General features: G+C 41.3%; 2 protein-coding genes across 2 annotated transcripts; both read right to left on the bottom strand.

The window, feature by feature from the left end:
* Positions 1-10178: 10178 nt before the first annotated feature.
* On the bottom strand, positions 10179-12073 carry LOC139416517 (fibroblast growth factor 4B-like). The gene is made up of 3 exons (XM_071165220.1): positions 11773-12073; positions 10738-10841; positions 10179-10355 (listed from the first exon to the last, which is right to left on the bottom strand). Exons 1-3 carry the CDS (start codon positions 12071-12073, stop codon positions 10179-10181), a joined length of 582 nt encoding a protein of 193 aa, XP_071021321.1.
* A 4235-nt stretch (positions 12074-16308) lies between these two features.
* Positions 16309-17851, bottom strand: LOC139416510 (fibroblast growth factor 3-like). Its single transcript, XM_071165208.1, has 3 exons — positions 17584-17851; positions 17108-17211; positions 16309-16840 (listed from the first exon to the last, which is right to left on the bottom strand). Exons 1-3 carry the CDS (start codon positions 17849-17851, stop codon positions 16466-16468), a joined length of 747 nt encoding a protein of 248 aa, XP_071021309.1. The 3' UTR covers positions 16309-16465.
* Between the last annotated feature and the right edge of the window lie 1822 nt (positions 17852-19673).

Here is a 19673-nt window from a genome sequence, read left to right as displayed (position 1 = left end):
ACATTACCCATGCAGAGCAAGGGGAACAACTCCAAGTCTCAGAACGAGTGACGTTTGAAACGCTATTTGCCATTTCACATCGGTTACACCAGCCTAATCTCGGGAGTTGATAGGCTTGAAGTCATAAACAGCGCAATGCTTGAAGCATTGCGAAGAGCTGCTGGCGAGACGCACGAAATTGCTGTTTGAATGAATGCTTACGAGCCTGCTGGTGCCTACCATCGCTCAGTCTGCTCTATCAAATCATAGACTTAATTATAACATAATAACACACAGAAATACGAGCCTTAGGTCATTAATATGGTCGAATCCGGAAACTATCATCTCAAAAACAAAACATTTATTCTTTCAGTGAAATACGGAACCGTTCCGTATTTTATCTAACGGGTGGCATCCATAAGTCTAAATATTCCTGTTACATTGCACAATCTTCAATGTTATGTCATAATTACGTAAAATTCTGGCAAATTAGTTCGCAACGAGCCAGGCGGCCCAAACTGTTGCATATACCCTGACTCTGCATGCAATGAACGCAAGAGAAGTGACACAATTTCACCTGGTTAATATTGCCTGCGAACCTAAATATGCAGGTTTAAAAATATATACTTCTGTGTATTGATTTTAAGAAAGGCATTGATGTTTATGGTTAGGTACAGTCGTGCAACGATTGTGCTTTTTTCGCAAGTGCGCTTTTGTTAAATCATCCCTCATTTGGCGAAGTTAGCTGTCTTTGTTAGAAAGAAATAGTCTTCATAAAGTTCGCAACGAGCCAGGCGGCCCAAACTGCTGCATATACCCTGACTCTGTTGCAAGAGAAGTGACACAAAGAAATTCATGTTAGCAGGCAATATTAACTAAATATGCAGGTTTAAAAAGATATACTTGTGTATTGATTTTAAGAAAGGCATTGATGTTTATGGTTAGGTACACGTTGGAGCAACGACAGTCCTTTTTCGCGAATTCGCACCGCATCGATTATATGCAACACAGGACATGCTAGATAAACTAGTAATATCATCAACCATGTGTAGTTAACTAGTGATTATGATTGATTGATTGTTTTTTATAAGATAAGTTTAATGCTAGCTTGCAATTGGCTTCTTACTGCAGTCGCGTAACAGGCTTGCAAGATTGATTCCAATGTAATAATCTGCCGTTCTGCCCCTGAACAAGGCAGTTAACCCACCGTTCCTAGGCCGTCATTGAAAATAAGGTGTTCTTAACTGACTTGCCTAGTTAAATAAAGGTGTAATTTTTTTTTTTTTAAATCTGTGTCCAAAAATATCAATTTCTGATTATGAAAACTTGAAATTGGCCCTAATTAATCGGCCATTACGATTAATCGGTCGACCTCTAGTTCATACCATTTTTAAATATGCTGACTGGTGGATAGGTAAATGCAATTTGGCACTATTTAGCATTTCATAGGGCCACTGTAGCTTGGGGCCATCACAGTGCTACTTTCACCTATCCAGTCCTTCACTATTTTTGGATCTGTGAACACCAGAGCCACAGGATCTTCAAAAAGGGGCTAGGGGCGTGTTGTGGTCATCAGGAAAAGCCTTCGCTCAGACTAACTCCTTGTCTCTCAACCCACTGACGCAACCCACTTAAATTGGTTTGTTTTCTAGTGTGTAGAAGGTATCTTATTTCAGATCTTGCCCATCATCCCAGAGGATTAGGGTTAGGAAACACTTCCTAGTGATAACTCAGTGTTACAGTTTTCTTCCGTCGTAAGAGAGGAGGACCAAAATGCAGCGTGGTTATCTTGATACATCTTTAATAAAGATAATAACGAACAATACAAAAACACTAAATGTAAAAAAACGAAACAGCCCTATCAGGAGCAAACAAACACAGAGACAGGAACAATCACCCACGAAACACTCAAAGAATATGGCTGCCTAAATATGGTTCCCAATCAGAGACAACTATAAACACCTGCCTCTGATTGAGAACCACTCTAGGCAACCATAGACTTACGTAGACAACTATACTACACCACAATCCCATAACCTACAAAAAACCCAAGACAAAACACACCACATAAATAACCCATGTCACACCCTGGCCTGACCAAAATAATAAAGAAAACACAAAATACTAAGACCAGGGCGTGACACTCAGCCTTTGCCCGTATAGATGTAGTGTCACTCCACGCTGGGTGGGAGATACACACAAATACGCGGGTATGCACAGACAGACACGCACTCATACGCAGGACAAACACCCAGAGAACTCACTGCTCACCTGCTGGGAAACTCACTGATGACTCATTTGTTTGATGATTAGAAACCCCCGAGTGCAACTCTCAACATGCTGATGTTTATTTCCACTAATAATGCTTTTAAAGTGTTTATTATGCAGCTCACCCCCCTCAGATTGTCTTTGAGAGTTTGTAATGCTGTCAGATAACCAGGGTCATCCAGCTATATGGAAGTTCTACAGTTGTAGGACAAGTGTTATTTCTGTTATTAGTGTTATTACTGATTTATCATTGTTATTACTGCACTGGGAAAGTATCTGTCCCATTATTCCATCAAACACAAAGGGATTGAGCGATATCAAACATTATGTCATAACAAAAGAAGGGCGATGTTACAATTTCGGAAGCTTGTGTCCCAAGGGCACATGTTTGTACCCTTCCGAAGTTTCACTGATTGCCCCTTTCTGTTGACTTAAATCATTGAGTGAAGTTTGATTTAGATACAAAGTGTGTGTACCTACCCTCCTCACTGCTTAATGTCTTCCCTTAATAGGTCGTTTGATCTTTAGCTCACACGGGGGGGAGGGGGGGGGGGGGGGGGGGGGGGGGGGGAGCTTCGGCAGCGTTTTGGACTGATAGTCTCTGATTGATTTGACATCAACCCCCACAGGCAGTGCAGTGGCAAAGGAGGAATCAGCTGGAAAATAGGAGTAAATGTTGACTGCGTCACATATTTGTCATATTATGTGAAAGGAATACCATGCATGTAACTAATGCACAATGCATTATAAATAACGATAATCACAGTGAAGTGGTGTGTCTGGTGTAGTCACAGTTCACAGAGTACTTCAAATCTCAAAGACCTTTAACTACCAACGTTAATCCAGAGGAACATGTTAGCTGTGGTGCAGCAGATCAATCAAGTGTCCCACATTATGTATAAAATGATAAGATCCCAGTTCATAGTGATCCCTCGTGCTGATACAGTACCTTGTTCCCTGTCGCAACCAAACCTTTGCTGGATCTGATACCTGCGAGTGAAGCGTTTGATCAAAAGGCTGCTAAATGAAAGGAGACGGCTTCTTATGCTCAACAGACAGATCAGATATAATACGTCTTTCCCATGGTGAGTTAGGGCAGGGCTTGAACTCAGCAGCTTTGATGAATGAGATGAGACGTCCCCCCCCAAGCCATCACTTCTTCTCTCTCTATGATAGGAGTCTAGCGGCAGGACAGGAGTATTATCCTCTCTGAGGCGCGGTCCATGTCAACACAGCACTAGATATCAAGGAGAGCCCTGCTGAGAGGGAGGAGCCAGTCAAATGAAGGTGTGTGTGGTCTTAACGACCTCAGAGAAGGTGCAGAGAAAAAACACACATGTGTCATTAGAGGAGTGTCACATTGTGCATGACCTTAAGGGAGATTAAAAGAAAGTTTGATGAAAGAAAAATAAACCATTGTTTTATGTTCCATTAGAATCTACGTGTTTGACTACTTGAAATGGAGAACAACCGTTCAACTTTTGATAGAAATTGCAAGCTTTTGTCGTGTCTTTTTATTTGTTTGTTCATTTCACAGCCTGCCTAAAAAAAAACATGTCATGCCTTTTTTGTTTTGTCATGCCCTGGCTGCACCATCTCAGCTGTGAGGGAGTGCCAGATGAGAATCATGGGAATGTTTGACTGCAGATGCAAATGTGAAAACATGTAGCAGGAATGCAGTGGAAATCAGACTGACCTTTGAGAACAGAAGTTGTTCTATTCCCCCTTAGAGAGAATTCTAATCACATAAACACTGGAGGTGTGACAAGTTCCTCCTATGTCCCTCCTATTCTGCTCGTCACCTGGGGCTCGTCAACTAGTTGCGGCTTCAATGGAGCTAACTGGAGGGCTGAGCAGTTATATTATACCAGTAGCTATGACACTATTAGGATAGGATACTAGGATTAATTAGACACGTTGTATGCCAAAGGGTATAGGCCTTAAGCTAGTTCCCTGAGGAACCCCTATTGTACAGTTGTTAGACGATGGGACATTCTGATTGAATCTAACACATGATATTCTATTAGATTATGAACTTGGCTAGATTCTAGAGAAGAAACGGGAGATAACACAGTAAATACAACACTGCTGCTACCTCCAGTACTTCTGCTGCTACCTCCAGTACTACTACTTCACATTTCCCTCTGTGGTCCCTGCAGTCGTGTGTGATCCAGCTCTAAAGAGCTTCAAACAGATGGGGTTTAAAAGGACTAAAACGTTGGTTAAAAAAAAAAACACATGTACACATAATTGTCAGAGCATGAAAAGGATCCTTAATGAGATAACCCAAACACTTTAGGTTAATCTGGAGTGCTCCAGTTCCCAGCTGTTGTAACAACACACACTGTTAATACTAGCATAAGCTTTCCCAGCTCACACACGTAACTCAGTTGTCATTTCCTGGTTTGTTTCACATTGAAGACTGCTTTACCAGCTTGTGTTCCTGGACAGACGGAGTGCAAGCAGCAGTCAAGTTCAAGATGTCCCAAGTTTACAGACATAAAGCCTTGACTGGCCAGGACAGACCAGTCTGCTGCTCCATAATGTGAGACAACAGCATAGAAAGTGACTTGGGTCTAAACTTGTTTCTCCAGTTCAGAACTAGCCCTTTATTCTTCACAACACCTGTCAGTGGCCGCTGATTACAGGGCCCAAGTCTGCATTGTTTCCCCTCGCTGAAAGTCCTCCAGAGTGGAGCTGTGTCCTAGAAGAGAGGGGCTGGAGGAAGGGGGGGGGGGGGGGGTGTCTCTTCTCTTTTGAAGTGCTGCTCTTTATGGCCAAACATCTGCAGGCCCGCACTGCACCACTGTCCCAAACACATACTTCACAGCTGGCTCTACAAAGGAGACCAGGGGCACAAACGCGCCAGCTAAATACATCCCTCCCTCCATCCGCTAGGCCAGGCCTCGTTCTCCCAGCTGCAGGTTTGGGCCTGCCGCACCATGGATCCAGGCCAAACCTGGGCCGGCATTGCTGCACGGGACTGGAGCAGACATACGCACACATATAGAGAGCACGCTCAGACAGGAAATGCACACTTTCACATGAGTGGCCATTTAGTTTGGGAGGAGAAGAAAGAGAGGCAGGTAAACAGCTAGGCTATGACTTCCCAGATCGTGAATTCCAACCAAAGAAAAGGCTGGCCATTACGTGCTTAGAAATGATTACAGACAAACAGACCAGAGCATGTGGCATCTCACAGCAGCCCTGACTGTATATCATGCGATTTCACTCTTAAATGAGCGCCTCTTTCATGTCTGGCCATGAGTAATTCCCCTTTGATGTTTAATGTGCTGTTTGCATTGAGAATTGCTTATTTCAAACATGGACAGCAAACTCGCTTAAGACTCGCCTGGATTCAATGCATACAAGAAGAAATCACGCAAACGATAATATTAAAAAAAATATTTGTAACATTCATTTTTACATGACAATATTGTAGCAGTGGTTAGAGTGTTTGGCTACGGGCTTGGAGACTCGGGTTAGAGACCAACAAGTGCTGCTCTGTCGCCGTTTGCTACAATATTATAGCTTGTTGTGTGCAATGTGGTCTGACCTTAGGGAAAGAAAGACTTCCATCTGCTCAGTGTTTTGTTTTAACTCAAGGGGAAGTGACTAGATAAAGGGACAGAGACAGACAAAACAGTAGCAAAGCCAAACAATAAACTGAGGCCGGGCTATCACACATTTAAAATGTATATATATATATATATATATATATATATATACATATACAATATCTGAGATCTAGAGAACAAAACCTTAACACAGGCAAAACAAGCTTTGTGTGGCTCAAATAGTGCTTGTGAATCTTCCATTTGATATAATCTTAAGGCAAGTGAATTTGTGTTGAAGCATAAATTGCATTTGTATCTTCCTGTCCCCAAAGCACCTGTTGAAAGGTAAATTATCGAGCAACGTGTCCGGTAAAACCAGCAACTAAAGTCTGACTGGATTCACCAAATTGCTGCATGGTTTTACACTCCAGTGTCCATATTATCATCACTGCACTATAATAATAATGCTTATATTTGTTCTGTTTCACACATGTACAAGTGAGTATTATATGCATATGTGAATTTGAAAATGTGTTTTTTTTGCATATCCCAACTCCCCCTGAGACCCTTTTAGAGAGTGGGGTCACGTCCAGAGAGGAACTATGTGAGATGCTCTGAGTCTTCAGCAGTAAACCTGACCTCTCACCAAACTACCAAACCCACAACCTCCCTCTCTGTGGTGTACTTGCAGTCCTCCTCCCACAGCTCTTCTTCTATTTGCTCAGGCCTACAGGCCATAACAGAGAATTAGACATAAGCCCTGTCCTGGAGAGTTCTTCCCAGCGCTGAGCCTATAACCCTATTCCAAAAGCAGAGGCTGTGTGTCTGTTTGTCTGTTAAAGGAGGATAAATAGGGGGATTAAAAAAAAACGGTAATTTAATGATTTCAACAATTGTGGATGTTGAGACTCTAATGGGACAATGAATAGTCAAAGGTTCCCCTTCCAGTCACTCACAGCAGTAGAGATAGAGGAAGATTAAGTGGGTCTAAGAGTTTAAGACAAATGCTTAGTTTAACATATCCTTCATTTTTCATCCACTATCGTTAACTAGTTTCCTGGCCTGGGAGTGTTATTGTTGGCCCTTTATTTAGGGATTACAGCGATGATATTAGTTTGTAGCAATTAGTTCACTACTGCATTCAGGAATTACCATTCCGTGTTCCCTTTGACGGCAGCACATTAGACTCGAATCAAAGGAGTAAGCATTTAGGACCTCCCCCTTTTACACCTGAGCTCTCAGACACAGAGGCGAAAGGACGGTTGCATTATACATGCCCTTTCACAACTGCCTGCTGTCAATGTGTAGGCCTGGCTGTCTGTTCCCTGCTGCTAGCCTCCCAGCCAGTGTGTGTGCATTAGCACTGAAAAAGAGAGAGGGACAAAATCATGTGAAAATAGCTACTAGCAACTACCAGCCGTTGCCCAAGCCATGCTGCATCTTGTTTACCAAGGCCATCAATTTAACCACCAATCAATTACAATCAATACACTTTCTGTTAACACACACATTGTTGCTAGTTTCCTGGATTGTCTGGAGTTTGCTGAGACCTCTGTGCATCTAAAGGACATGAAAGGATTATAGGGTATAAAACAGACCCTCGAGGTGAATTGTTCAATGTAGAAGTAGCACCCTAGTGATGTGCAAATGTTGGTGTTGATGATGGCAGTACGATTGGTGCAGAAATGACACCGTTTTTAGTGGTCTCTCATCTGGGCTGGGAAGGTACCAGTGTACTGTCATCTTTATGGTGGAAAAGAGAAGACGCCCAAAATGCTTGTGTCGGGATTGGACACTTCTCTCTGTGATCTTCTGAATGTACTAAAGGCTTAGGGCCATTGTAGATGGTGCATGGTAAACTGTCAGAAGGCTAATTTACATGAGCTGGTCACTGTGTAACCTTATGAATGTAGCTATGACTACATAGTGAGTGGAGGATTAATCAAGTAGAGTATGTATAGAAGCTGAGCGGGCCCAAAGAGGGAGGCGGGACTGGTGCTCTACTGTCCTACTGTACATGCATTCATTCATTGAAATCACACTCTCATATTGACGAATGCTTTGTCCTCCATTCACACTGTCTCAGCCTGCCACAAGGAAAACAATCTAGTCGTGTTTATCCCTATTAGCATAGCCAATTTACCGATGAGATTTCAGCAGCATTACCACTTTAGAGAGGTGTGAATGCAACAGGCTTTTAACATGTTAAATCCAAGCATACAAATTACCCCATTGTCTCAGTGATCTGCATGGCGACCTCCGCACCCTGCATGGTGACCTCCAGTGTGGATTTGCCGTTGATATTGAGTTCAAGTGTCAGTGAAAGTTAGCTTGGAAATCAACCCTGCTATGTTTCACTGTGGTTTCAATGAGTGAAACAAGCGTGAAACAGATCTGAATTCAATCTGAATTTCTAGGTTAAATTAATGTTATTTTGCAGGTCTGAAAATGCATGGAAATCACATGCGAGGTAGGATAGTTTAAAAGCATCGTTATTCATCTTTCACGTCTCAATTGTTTTGGTCTGTTTTGAAAATGCATTGCAAGATGGTCACAGTTGGGGAACCCCATTATTTAGTGAAACTGACTGAAGCGTCATAGTTTGAAGTCAGAACTGTATACGTGTGAGTCACCATTCAGAAGAGCACACTGCATAACACTTCCTTGTTATGGGACCGTGTGATAGGCCTATGTCCCCCAGGCTATGTATTGCACCAATCAGTACTTGAAAAGGCTTTCTACATTTCTCAAAGTGCTGTGGGTCATGAGTGTGGACAAATGATCTGTGATATGTTTATATTTTATATAGGCGCTAATAAGAAATTGGGGCATTATTCACAGACACGTCTGTTGTAGATTGATGTTGATCAAGACGTTTCCACTTTTCAATGAACTCCTTTCTGGAAGAAAGCAATCCACACTACATAGTCTATGCTGCAGAACATCATTTATTGACTTTCTTTACGTTTTTTGATAATGTGCACAGCACATACACCACAAAGTTGAACAGGACCTGTATAAAACTACAGACATAGTTTTTATACACATGAAACGCATAACAGAGAACATAATATAATGTTGAACTGATTGCAGGAGGTCACAAGGGATCATATGAATGAACACAGTAAGAAACACATCTAGTATTCAGTTTTTGTTCATTTTCTGCATCCTTTGTGCCAGCAAGAAAGGACATTCTTCTTGGTTTAGTTTGCATGAATAAAAAAAACTGAAATAGCAACATACTCCCAAAGCTAATATGGGTTCTTACTATTGACAACTGCAAGGGAAGTCAATTCACAAGGATTTACAAAACCACATATCAGGCATTGAGTACAACAATACATATATTTGAAATACAGAAAACATAAGAAAGTGGAATTGTCATAAATTACTGATAATCAAGTACCGTCCAGTCATTTGTGTGCTGCATGTACTATTTATGAAAGAGTTTTTTACCATACATGCATACAACTAAAAATATAGTTCAACCCTAGACCAGAGTTACTTTTAACACTATAGATGTGCCTTCTAACCTCAGATTCCCTCTCTCTGAATGGGTTCCTCTCAATTCCTCCAGTTCACCTTATCGGTGGTATACAGTGTAGGTTAAGTTGTAACTTGTAAAACACAGAAGTGTGGCAACGTCATATGTCACGCTCAGAAACATGACAGAACAACATACTGTAGAAGACACAGAACAAACAACAACACAATCCCTAGAGCTTGCACGTCCACACTGAGGTAGTAAAAAACTAAATCAATTAGGAATGGAAAAATAACAAGTGGTCTTTCTTACGTAGAAATACTGCCATAACACACACAACTCTGACCAAGACCACACGACAAATTCAATGCAGAAACCCATTTCTGTGTTGTTGAGTTTTTGTAAGTCCCAATTGTCATTGTATCGGCCAATAAATGACTAATCATGGGACCTGTAATTAACTTTGAATGGTTTGGACCTTTGCCGTCATTGTCTATCTTTTTGATGCCGAGAGACAACTCTGACAAACTTGGGCCAGCAACTTCTTTCAAAGTAACACAAGTAAGACACGTACTGCACAACCATTGCCGCACAACAATAACTTAAAAACAGTGCAAAATCCATTTGACGTTTAAAAAGAAAATGTACTCCTCTCAAGACACTTATAGCAGCGCACATTCAATAGATTTAAAAAATAAAAAATGAAAAAACTATTGTCATTTTTTTCATGTTCCCTTTCTAGGTAATTCCACTTTCCCAAAATATAAAAAGTCTCAAGAATCATAAATAAACTATTTAAATATCTCACTCTAGAAAAACCATTTGAAAGTGCATTGTTTCCTCTCTCTCTCCTCTGCCCTCTGTTGAAGGCACAGTCTGTCTGGAATCATTCAGATCCTCGGTAAGAAGTGTGTCACTGTCATTGCTGGTGTTACCCGGTTTCCTTTTTTGGTTTTGCCAGTCTTACTCAGTCCAATATACATCCCTGGGTGGGCTGCAGATTCATACGCGTTGTAGTTATTTGCCAAGAGGCTTTCCTTGAACTTGCACTCGTCATTGTAATGACCCTAGAGAAAGGATGAGAGAGGAGAGGTTACGGTCTACGTTAAGAGACAATAAAATAACGCAATGAACAGCAGGCCATATGGAAGCTGATGTCGAACCTCTGTTGGCAAATGACCCAAATCACACAGATCAATCTCAACACTTAGGGATTTTGTGGCCCAATTCAACTTTACTTTGAAATACCATATACTGTACATGGACTCTAAGGAAAGGAAAGGTTATTTTGAATGCACCTGTGATGTAGCTTATAATGAAGTTCATAAGCTACAAACACGTAAAGGCCCGCCAAGACATTGACAGTCATTTTGCTGTGGAGACCTTTCATGCAATAAAGTATGTTGTGACCCAGAAATACGTCCCAGAACACACATCATGTACACTTACAGAGCCATAGAGCTTCCCTTTGCTGTTCATGGCTAGAAACAGACCACTTCGGACTCCAAAGATGGTCACAATCCCTCTCTCCACAGGTGATATCTCAAGGAGACCTGAAATGAGATAAAGAATATTACTGAATGGTTTATTCTGTACACCATAGCAAAGTTGTGTATAATCCATTGTTTATGCCAGTCTTGTAAAATAGATCCAGTAGATAAGGAAGTCTGTAGTAGACACAGATCTATTTAGATCTATTTTCAAACTGTTACTAAAACACCCTGCAAGGAAATTGGTGCATTTCTCCCTTGGCATTAGATGACAACTAGGCTACATATGATATAGACTTCCCCTCACTAAAGTTCCCAGTATGAGTTCTCGGCAGTTTGAAGTTCTGAGAAAACTTCGAACTGTTATGTCTACGGTTTACATAAGATCAAAATAATAATAATAATAATAATGTTGTCTAGTCTTTGTTATTCTCTTGGAGGAATGTATCAAATGTATGTATCAAAATACAATACTAATGTGTTAGGTAGGAAGAAAAAAAAAGTCGAAAATTGTCCTGACTTTATACTGGACAGTCAGTAAAGAATAATTAACCCAATTGCACCCCAATATACTGGTAGCCAACAGTTATCGTCAAGTCCAAACCCCCAGATCTTGTACTATCCGTGATTTATTTGGACTCTTCAGAAACATGTACTAAAGCCTTGTTTGTTGTTTGTCGTTGAAACAGAGCCGCAAACGATTTTCAATGTTGCCCAAAGAAGACGAAATCTTACTTGGCTAAAACACTCCTTCCTCTGTCCTCATGGCCATCGGACGAAAATACTAACACGTGACGTCAATTGACTAGTGGCCTAATCTAAACACAATATTATGTTGAAGTTGGCATGGTGCCCATTCACACAACCCAAACTCACAATATGAAGTTCTAAAGTGGTGGCACATGGCACTAACAGTTTTCCAGTATAAGAGAGGGGCGTCCAACACGTGTGCCCAAAGATGCTGGTTTAAATAAAAGTATTAAACTAAACTTACTGTATCTATTTTCGTTATGTATTCCAGTTATCTTTCCGTCTGGTAAAACTTGAATATGAAACCCAATGCCGACGTTGCAATAGAGACGCCTAAGTCTTTTGATGCCCATAAGATATTCACCATCCCGGGTGATTTCTCTCTTTTCCCATGGGTTCCGAGCCAGTGATCGAGAGTAGAGCGTTTCCCAATGCCGCTCAAGAGCGCCGTTCTGCATACCCGCTAACGGGGCAGTGCGCACTGAGCTGCAGACCAGTCCCCACACCAGCAGCGGTACTGGTAGCCAGGACACGTGGACAGACATCCTTGTGTGGTCAGTGCGGTCTCACGTGTTTGAATTTGTTTTACAATTTTGCCCAAACCCCTCTTTCCCCTGTCCGTGGTGCTCACAGGTTGACGGAAAAGTTGTGGAGACTGTGGGACTGACTGAGCTTCCAGTGAACTTATTTTTGAGTCGGCATGAAGTATTTTCTGTAGGCTACTTCAATGGCTCTGCTGAATTACTCTATTCCGAGATGCTTTTAGATCGAGTTGTGAATTGTCAGTCGTGTTGCAAGACATAGCCATGTCCCTCTCCTGATGATACTTATATGTGCCCCGAAATGACATCACACGCCACCTACTGTAACAAAAGGTTGCTCTCAACTCAATCCACATGCACGCTAGTTACCTCCGACGCAAAGCCACTCAGAAAACCACCTCCCCTTGTGCGCTCTGATCTCGAGTGGCAGGGCGCACCATGCACAACATCTCAATGAACGCAGTAGTTGCCACTGTAATTTTAGTGTGAGCTGACACATGTAGCCTCTACAACGTGTTTTGCTCATCCTTTATTTAGTCTATTGTGTCTTGACGCCGCGCAAACTTCTCAGACTCCTCAAGATGTGTCCAGGCGACAGGGAGGATTACGCATGAGATCTTTGTCTAAAACCATCCAATATCGACTGAAATAAAATAAATTAAATAAAATAATGTATTGCAGGATGTAGAAAAGGAAGCTGAAACGCCAACAGACTGTTACACAGGGGACAGTTCTATAAGTGAATCCATAAGTAATTCAACCGCTTTCTTAATACGAATTTCTACTTTTTGACTACCGAAAATATTGGACGGGCTTCTCTTGCACAGCATATAATCATCAGACACAATATAACATGGTGCAAGTATCTCAAGATTACAATATCAACAAAACGTGTAATATGTTGATGCAAGGCAAAAATACGTTTCATCTTAAAACAGTTAGTGGCCTTATCAACCCAACTCCTACTGTTCCATGAAGATGAGCTATATAAATTAATCGGATACAGTTCTCTTTTGCCTATCTGATCAACCTAACACAATGTAATATCTGTAGACTGTACCAAGCACTTATGTACAATGTAGGCTACTAAGCCGTTACGCATAGGATGTTGAAAATGTCCGTTATTAGACTGAACTTCTGGCCCACGGTGAGTGAAGTACCCATGCGTAAAACACCCATATCAAAGGTTCACTCGAGATTTGAACCCCATGTGTGACCATCCACACCATGAAAAGCCTATTGTCACTTAGCCAGTGTAATACACAACCACCAACCGAGATGACATAGAGGTATCAAGTGACACGCACGGAGCAACGACTTTTGCACCTGCTCACAAGTTTATTATTTTCTTTCGAACTGGGGAATTACTGGTGGAAACAACGCGGCTAATTGTTGTTAAATTATACCTAAAACTAACCATTTCGGGAATTTGTGTGGCAAATAATCTCAAATTATAGACGTCTTCTTTCATTTGATGTTTCAAAATATTACATTTTTTATTCAATAGATTCAAAATAATCGTTATTATTTGGGGCTGAAAGTTGAATACTTATATATATGTTTTTAAATAAAATCTAACTTCTACACTCTCAAGTAGACTAAAATTAATACATTATCATAAATATTCTATAGCGTTTGTTGACAGTAGTCTACCCATCTTTTGTATCAATGAAGAGCCAATATCGCAATAATAATTTAAGATAGGCTATTGAATTTCTGATAGTATCGTCAGAGTTTTCTCATGTAGGCCAGACCACCTGTTCTCAGCCGCTCTCCAAGGTGCTGCATTTCAGTCACGTGGTTTTGCGTTATCATCACCTCACTGTGCTGGCCAGGGTGCTGCATCAGTGACGTCCTTGTTACATTTTGTAAGTGAGAATACTTTACTGAGATTAACAGATTAACAGGCCCTACAACTTTCTTGCTGTATCATTACAACAACAACAACAAATTACCTTTATGTTTTTGTTGTCATTGGGGAACAATAGATTTAGATAAAAGTAATGTTGCTCTCATGGAATGTAATTTCTTGGGTACAGAACCTCTGAAGAGAGAGAAGATGTTTGACTTGCTGCCTCTAGAGTGCAGTGTCGACAAAGGAACAGAACAGAACCAATCCTATGCTTAACTCCGAAATCACACAGACCACATGCCAATGAAACGCAATGATAACTGATAACTGATAACTGACTGACTGTAGCCCTGTGTTCAGAAAAATCTCAACACTGCATATCCCAACACTTTCAGTCTGGCAGTCTTTATTATTCAATTGTTTTATAGATATATTTACAATTTTTTTAAAGAGAATTCTTCAAAAATGTAGGCTAAAATACATCGGGAGACTGAATAATTAATATTGAAACTTGAGTTTCATAGACTAAAAAAACAATATACAAAAAGACACAGAAAACGTGTTTATGATATAACAAGTAATGGAGGCAAATAAATAAATTAACAACACAATGGCAGTCTATACACAGTGCATTTGGAAAGTATTCAGACCCCTTTACTTTTCCCACATTTTGTTGGGTTACAGCCTTATTCAAATATCTTAAATTGTTTTTCTTTCCTCATCAATCTACACACAATACACCATAATGGCAAAACAAAAACAAGTTTTTATACATTTTAGCACTTTTTTTTATAAATACTGAAATATCACGTTTACATTTGGAAGCGATTATAGACTCAAGTCCTCTTGGGTATGATGCTACAAGTTTGGTACACCTGTATTCTCTGAGATTCTCCCTTTCTTCTCTGCAGATCCTCTCAAGGTTTTCAGGTTGTATGGGGAGCGTCGCTGCACAGCTATTTTCAGGTCTCTCCAGAGATCTTCGGGTTCAAATCCGGGCTCTGGCTAGGCCACTCAAGGACATTCAGTTGCTTGTCCCAAAGCTACTCCTGTGTTGTCTTGGCTGTGAGCTTAGGGCCTTTGTCCTGTTGGAAGGTGAACCTTCACCCCAATCTGAGGTCCTGAGCACTCTGGAGCAGGTTCTCATCAAGGTTCTCTCTGTACTTTGCCCTTGGCATTCAGGCCAAAGAGTTCAATCTTGATTTCATCAAACCAGAGAATCTTCTTTCTCATGGTCTGAGTCCTTTAGGTGCCTTTTGGTAAACTCCAAGCGAGCTGTCATGTGCCTTTTACTAATGAGTGGCTTCTGTCTGGCCACTCTACCATAAAGGCCTGATTGATGGAGTGCTGCAGCGATGGTTGTCCTACTGGAAGGTTCTCCCATTACCACAGAGGAACTGAGGTTCTTGACCATCGGGTTCTTGGTCACCTCCCTGACCAAGGCCCTTCTCCCCCGATTGCTCAGTTTGGCCAGATGGCCAGCTCTAGGAAGAGTCTTGATGGTTCTTCTTCTATTTAACTTCTTCTATTTAAGAATGATGGAGGCCACTGTGTTCTTGGGAACCTTCAATGCTGCAGACATTTTTTGGTACCCTTCCCCAGATCTGTGCCTCTACACAATCCTGTCTCGGAGCTCTACGGACAATTCCTTCAACCTCATGGCTTGGTTTTTGCTCTGAAATGCACTGTCAACTGTGGGACCTTATATAGACAGGTGTGTGCCTTACCAAATCATGTCCATTCAATTGAATTTACCACAGGCGGACTCCAATCAAGTTGTAGAATCATCTAAAGGATGATCAATGGAAACAGGATGCACCTGAGCTAAATTTCGAGTCTCAAAGCAAAGGGTCTGAATAGTTATTTAAATAAAATAAGGTATTTCTGTTTTTTTAAATTGACAAAAGATTATAAAAAGCGATTTTGCTTTGTCATTAGGGGGTGTTGTGTGTAGATTAATGCAATTTTTTTTAATTTCATACATTTTTTAAAAAGGCTGTAACTTAACAAAATGTGGAAAAGGGGGCTGATTACTTTCCGAATGCACAATATATATATACTGTATATACATAATTTTGCAGATGATTTCATCCAAAGTGACTTACAGTCATGCCTGCATTCATATAGGTGGTCCCAGCTGGGATCGAACCCACAATCCTGGCGTTGAATGCATCAAAAGCTACTAACTGAGCTACAGAGGACAATTATTAGACCAAAGTGCTTTTTGTACAACATATTATTGAGTAATCCACATGCATCCTTCCAGACATCTTTGTATGGAATGGTCCTCAAGAATAATTACACAGGACATTAACTGCATGTATTTCCGATAGTGTGAGTTAACAATAACAGTACAAAGATACATTCAAGACATTGACCACTTTATTCACAAGACAGTATGATGCATGCAATCTCTATATAAGGTTGTACATTATTCCAACAGTATCATTATGCCAGTTTAAAGGAGGGAAAGGCGTGCTGGTATCTCTCAGTCACCAGGTAGGTAGTCAGGCTTTGGGCAGTGTGGAATGACATGAGTCAGACTAGTCATCAAACTGCCTGGATATGGAAACATGTCTCTGTCTCCGTGGCCCTGCCTTTCCTGCAAGTCTGAGGGCAGTCTGTCTGTACCCGAGACTACTGTTGAACAACAGGTGAACCATGTCATGGTCCTTGTGGCCAAGGACCCTGGGCAGGAAGAGGGAGGCCTTCTCTGTCCTGCGAGTCTTCAGGCCACGCTTTGGCCGACCCTTTCCATTGATTGACACGTACCAGAGCCTCTCAGCGCTCGCCCTTCGCCTGCTGCTGCTTCCTGTTGAGCTGGAGGGAGGGGTTGTCTGGTAGTTGCGAGAGGCGTACGTGTTGTAGCCTAACTCATGGATCCGCTCCATGAACTCACACTCCTGGTTGAAGGCAGCCTGAGAAAAGAGACATTTAGTTGAAACCAAATGCATTACAACGAAAGCTTTATGAAGATGTTATATTAAAATGAGACTGAACATGAATGGTAGTCAATTATCCAATTATTAGAGAGAGAGAGAGAGAGAGAGAGAGAGAGAGAGAGAGAGAGAGAGAGAGAGAGAGAGGCAGACAGACAGACAGACAGACAGACAGACAGACAGACAGACAGACAGACAGACAGACAGACAGACAGAGAAAGACCTCAGCGATCATGCCACATTTACCGATGCATATAGTCCTCCTTTTTCGTTCATGGCCAGATATCTATCAGAGAACAGTCCTTTAATCACCACCACTCCCACATCCACTGCTGCTATCTCCAATATGCCTGGACGGAAAAAGGTATTCATTCTCATTTCCTGCGACACCAAACGCCATGGCAATGTAATAACAATGCTATTATAATGTAGAGTTGTAGTGTCTCTACAACCATGCTTCTGTCTTCACTTTTTGAAGTTGCCTTCTGATCACTCCAATTTACCAATGCATTCGTGACGGGCAGAAAAACCAACAGCATAATAACGTGCGCAATTGGTAAGAAGTGTTCTTGTTTACATGATATATCCAGGCCTACTTTAAAAGTGTTTCTGTATAGGCTATTCTTATTCGGCTATAACCTATATAGTGGCTGAACATAAACTTCACATGCATAGCATTTAACAAGGCATAAATATACGAGAGTAAGTTATATTGTACTCACTGAAAGGGTTATTCTCCTCCAGGGTCCCGTCTATTCTCCCGTTGGGATGTATTTGTAAGTGATACTTTGTGGCACAGTACAACTTTCTGTGTCTCGGTGCTCCCCCAAGGTGCTCGTACACTCCCCCACGCCCCGCAGCATCCCTGCGCTGCCTCGGGTTAAAGCTCTGATGCTGTGGAGTAGATGTCCTAAGCGTCATAGAATAACGGGGCTTTTGGTGACTGGGATGCATCAAATTCAACAATAACAAAACCAGTATTATAACCATTATGGCATGGCCGAAAATAGTATTTTAGTCCTTTTCCATGAGTGCCAAAATCGGAATCAATAGTTTCCATCGAAGTCTTATTAGGTCCATTGATTAATCCACCCCGAAAAAATGGGTACTTTTCAAACATCTACTTTTAATTGAAACAGCCTCTCGTGACAAATATAGCGCGCAAGAGAGAATGCCCAAGTTGCGCGCAAAAATCAAATTATCATCATTCAAGGCAAGGTACCGTTTTGTGTGAGCTGTGTGTGCAGTATGCTAGGCTATGGATGGATAAAATTACATGACATTACACACAGAGGCTCATTGCTGAAAGCCGCATCACAAAGGGCGAGCCAGCCATCTAAGGGCAGGGCTCTCCTCTCAGCTTTACTTTTGATGGATCCAAAATGCCAATTAGACATTCCCAAATTAGACACTGGGTTTCGACATAAATATTCCCCTGGTCAATTCCATTCTTGGCCACTTGGTGAGAATAAGCTTAAACGAGGACATCGGCTGCGAAGATAGCAGAAATTGTTTGAAATTCTAAACAGCTAGACATTAAAACGTTATTTAGAGGGCAGACATAGTAATACAACATATATACATACATATTGTTACATCAAGTATTCATACAACGAATGCATAGGCTAGACCCCTAACATGATATTGGTAAATGTTATGACTGATGTCTGTCTGCGTGTTTTTCAGTGTCAAAATACATCTGACTGAATAACAAATGTATATTTCGAAGAGTTGGATGTATAGAGTAGAGTTATGGGTTATGCCATACAGTAACGGTGCGTGGTTAAAATCACTGGGGAAGCCAGCGTTGTTTGCTGTTAATTAATATACCTTGCGACCATGATATATAGGCCTAAAGTCAGAGACAATAATAAGACAGTGGCAGAATAAATTCAACCACACCTTTGGTTTATCTCAAAACCGAATAGCAGCCTCTCTCCGGTGAAGTCCACGATGCATATTGCATGTACCAGACAGTTGTTTCCGACATTTTCGGACCACCAAACAACTATTGATTTAGAACCATAGCAAGTTGCAAAGAAAACAGCAGCTGCCTGAACTATTCCAGCAACTTCCACATTTCGGCATCACCAAATCACCTCTGCTTAGTCTGATACAGTGAAACTAATTTAGTCCTATCAATATAAACTAAATATGACGTGGCTGTCCATGGTTCTGATTTCTCCTTGCGTGTGTGCATGCGTGCGCGCGCGTTCCTGCAAGTAGAAAACATGTTGATCCAGCCTACTTGTAGAGAACCGCCAATGCCATCCTCCTTGCTTTCATGTTGAGGAAACGTCTACCACTATGCCATACAGTACATACAGTACACACCTATATTTGTATGTGTCCTAGGCTACCTTTCTAAAAATGCTTGCTCACTAGAAACCCTAGTTAACGTTTGTCTGCTACTGTACATCCAGCTACTGTACATATTGAACTTAAATCCTCTCAGGAAAGGGGCAGGACAATGTATGAATTAATGGTTGGATCAGAATTGCTATTATAATCATTGGCCAGTATGGAGAATTAAGTAAAACCACAAGTCCAAATTCCAATCTGTGTCCTTGGTTAATTTCGTAAAGGGACAATTTTAGCTAGCTAGCCACCGGAGGACAACAACAACAACGAGGTGCAACAATTCAAGTTGTTTCTGTTAATGATGTATGCCCATCAAAGCAATTTGATAAGAGTGATTTGATAGGAGTAATGCCAAATCCAAGCTGGCTTCCCATGACACTTTTATTTTCCCCGCTAGGACCATTCACAGTTGAGCTCGCTCAGTTTAACTCAACGCAGATCGGCAAATTTG

The sequence above is a fragment of the Oncorhynchus clarkii genome, chromosome 1, assembly GCF_045791955.1.
Source record: "Oncorhynchus clarkii lewisi isolate Uvic-CL-2024 chromosome 1, UVic_Ocla_1.0, whole genome shotgun sequence".
In the NCBI taxonomy this organism is placed as follows: Eukaryota; Metazoa; Chordata; class Actinopteri; order Salmoniformes; family Salmonidae; genus Oncorhynchus; species Oncorhynchus clarkii.
The sequence above is the reverse complement of the archived record's forward strand: the minus strand, read 5'-3'. Positions and strand labels throughout refer to the sequence as shown.

Excerpts from the sequence above, each read along its gene's own strand:
- LOC139416517 (XM_071165220.1), bottom strand. The coding sequence starts at position 12,073 with ATGTCTGTCCACGTGTCCTGGCTACCAGTACCGCTGCTGGTGTGGGGA. Across the intron at positions 10,842-11,772 it reads ACATAACGAAAATAGATACA|GTCTCCTTGAGATATCACCT; the intron begins GTAAGTTTAGTT and ends ATCTCATTTCAG. Across the intron at positions 10,356-10,737 it reads AAGGGAAGCTCTATGGCTCT|GGTCATTACAATGACGAGTG; the intron begins GTAAGTGTACAT and ends TCCTTTCTCTAG.
- LOC139416510 (XM_071165208.1), bottom strand. The coding sequence starts at position 17,851 with ATGGTTATAATACTGGTTTTGTTATTGTTGAATTTGATGCATCCCAGT. Across the intron at positions 17,212-17,583 it reads GGAGGAGAATAACCCTTTCA|GCATATTGGAGATAGCAGCA; the intron begins GTGAGTACAATA and ends TTTTCCGTCCAG. Across the intron at positions 16,841-17,107 it reads AAGGAGGACTATATGCATCG|GCTGCCTTCAACCAGGAGTG; the intron begins GTAAATGTGGCA and ends CTCTTTTCTCAG.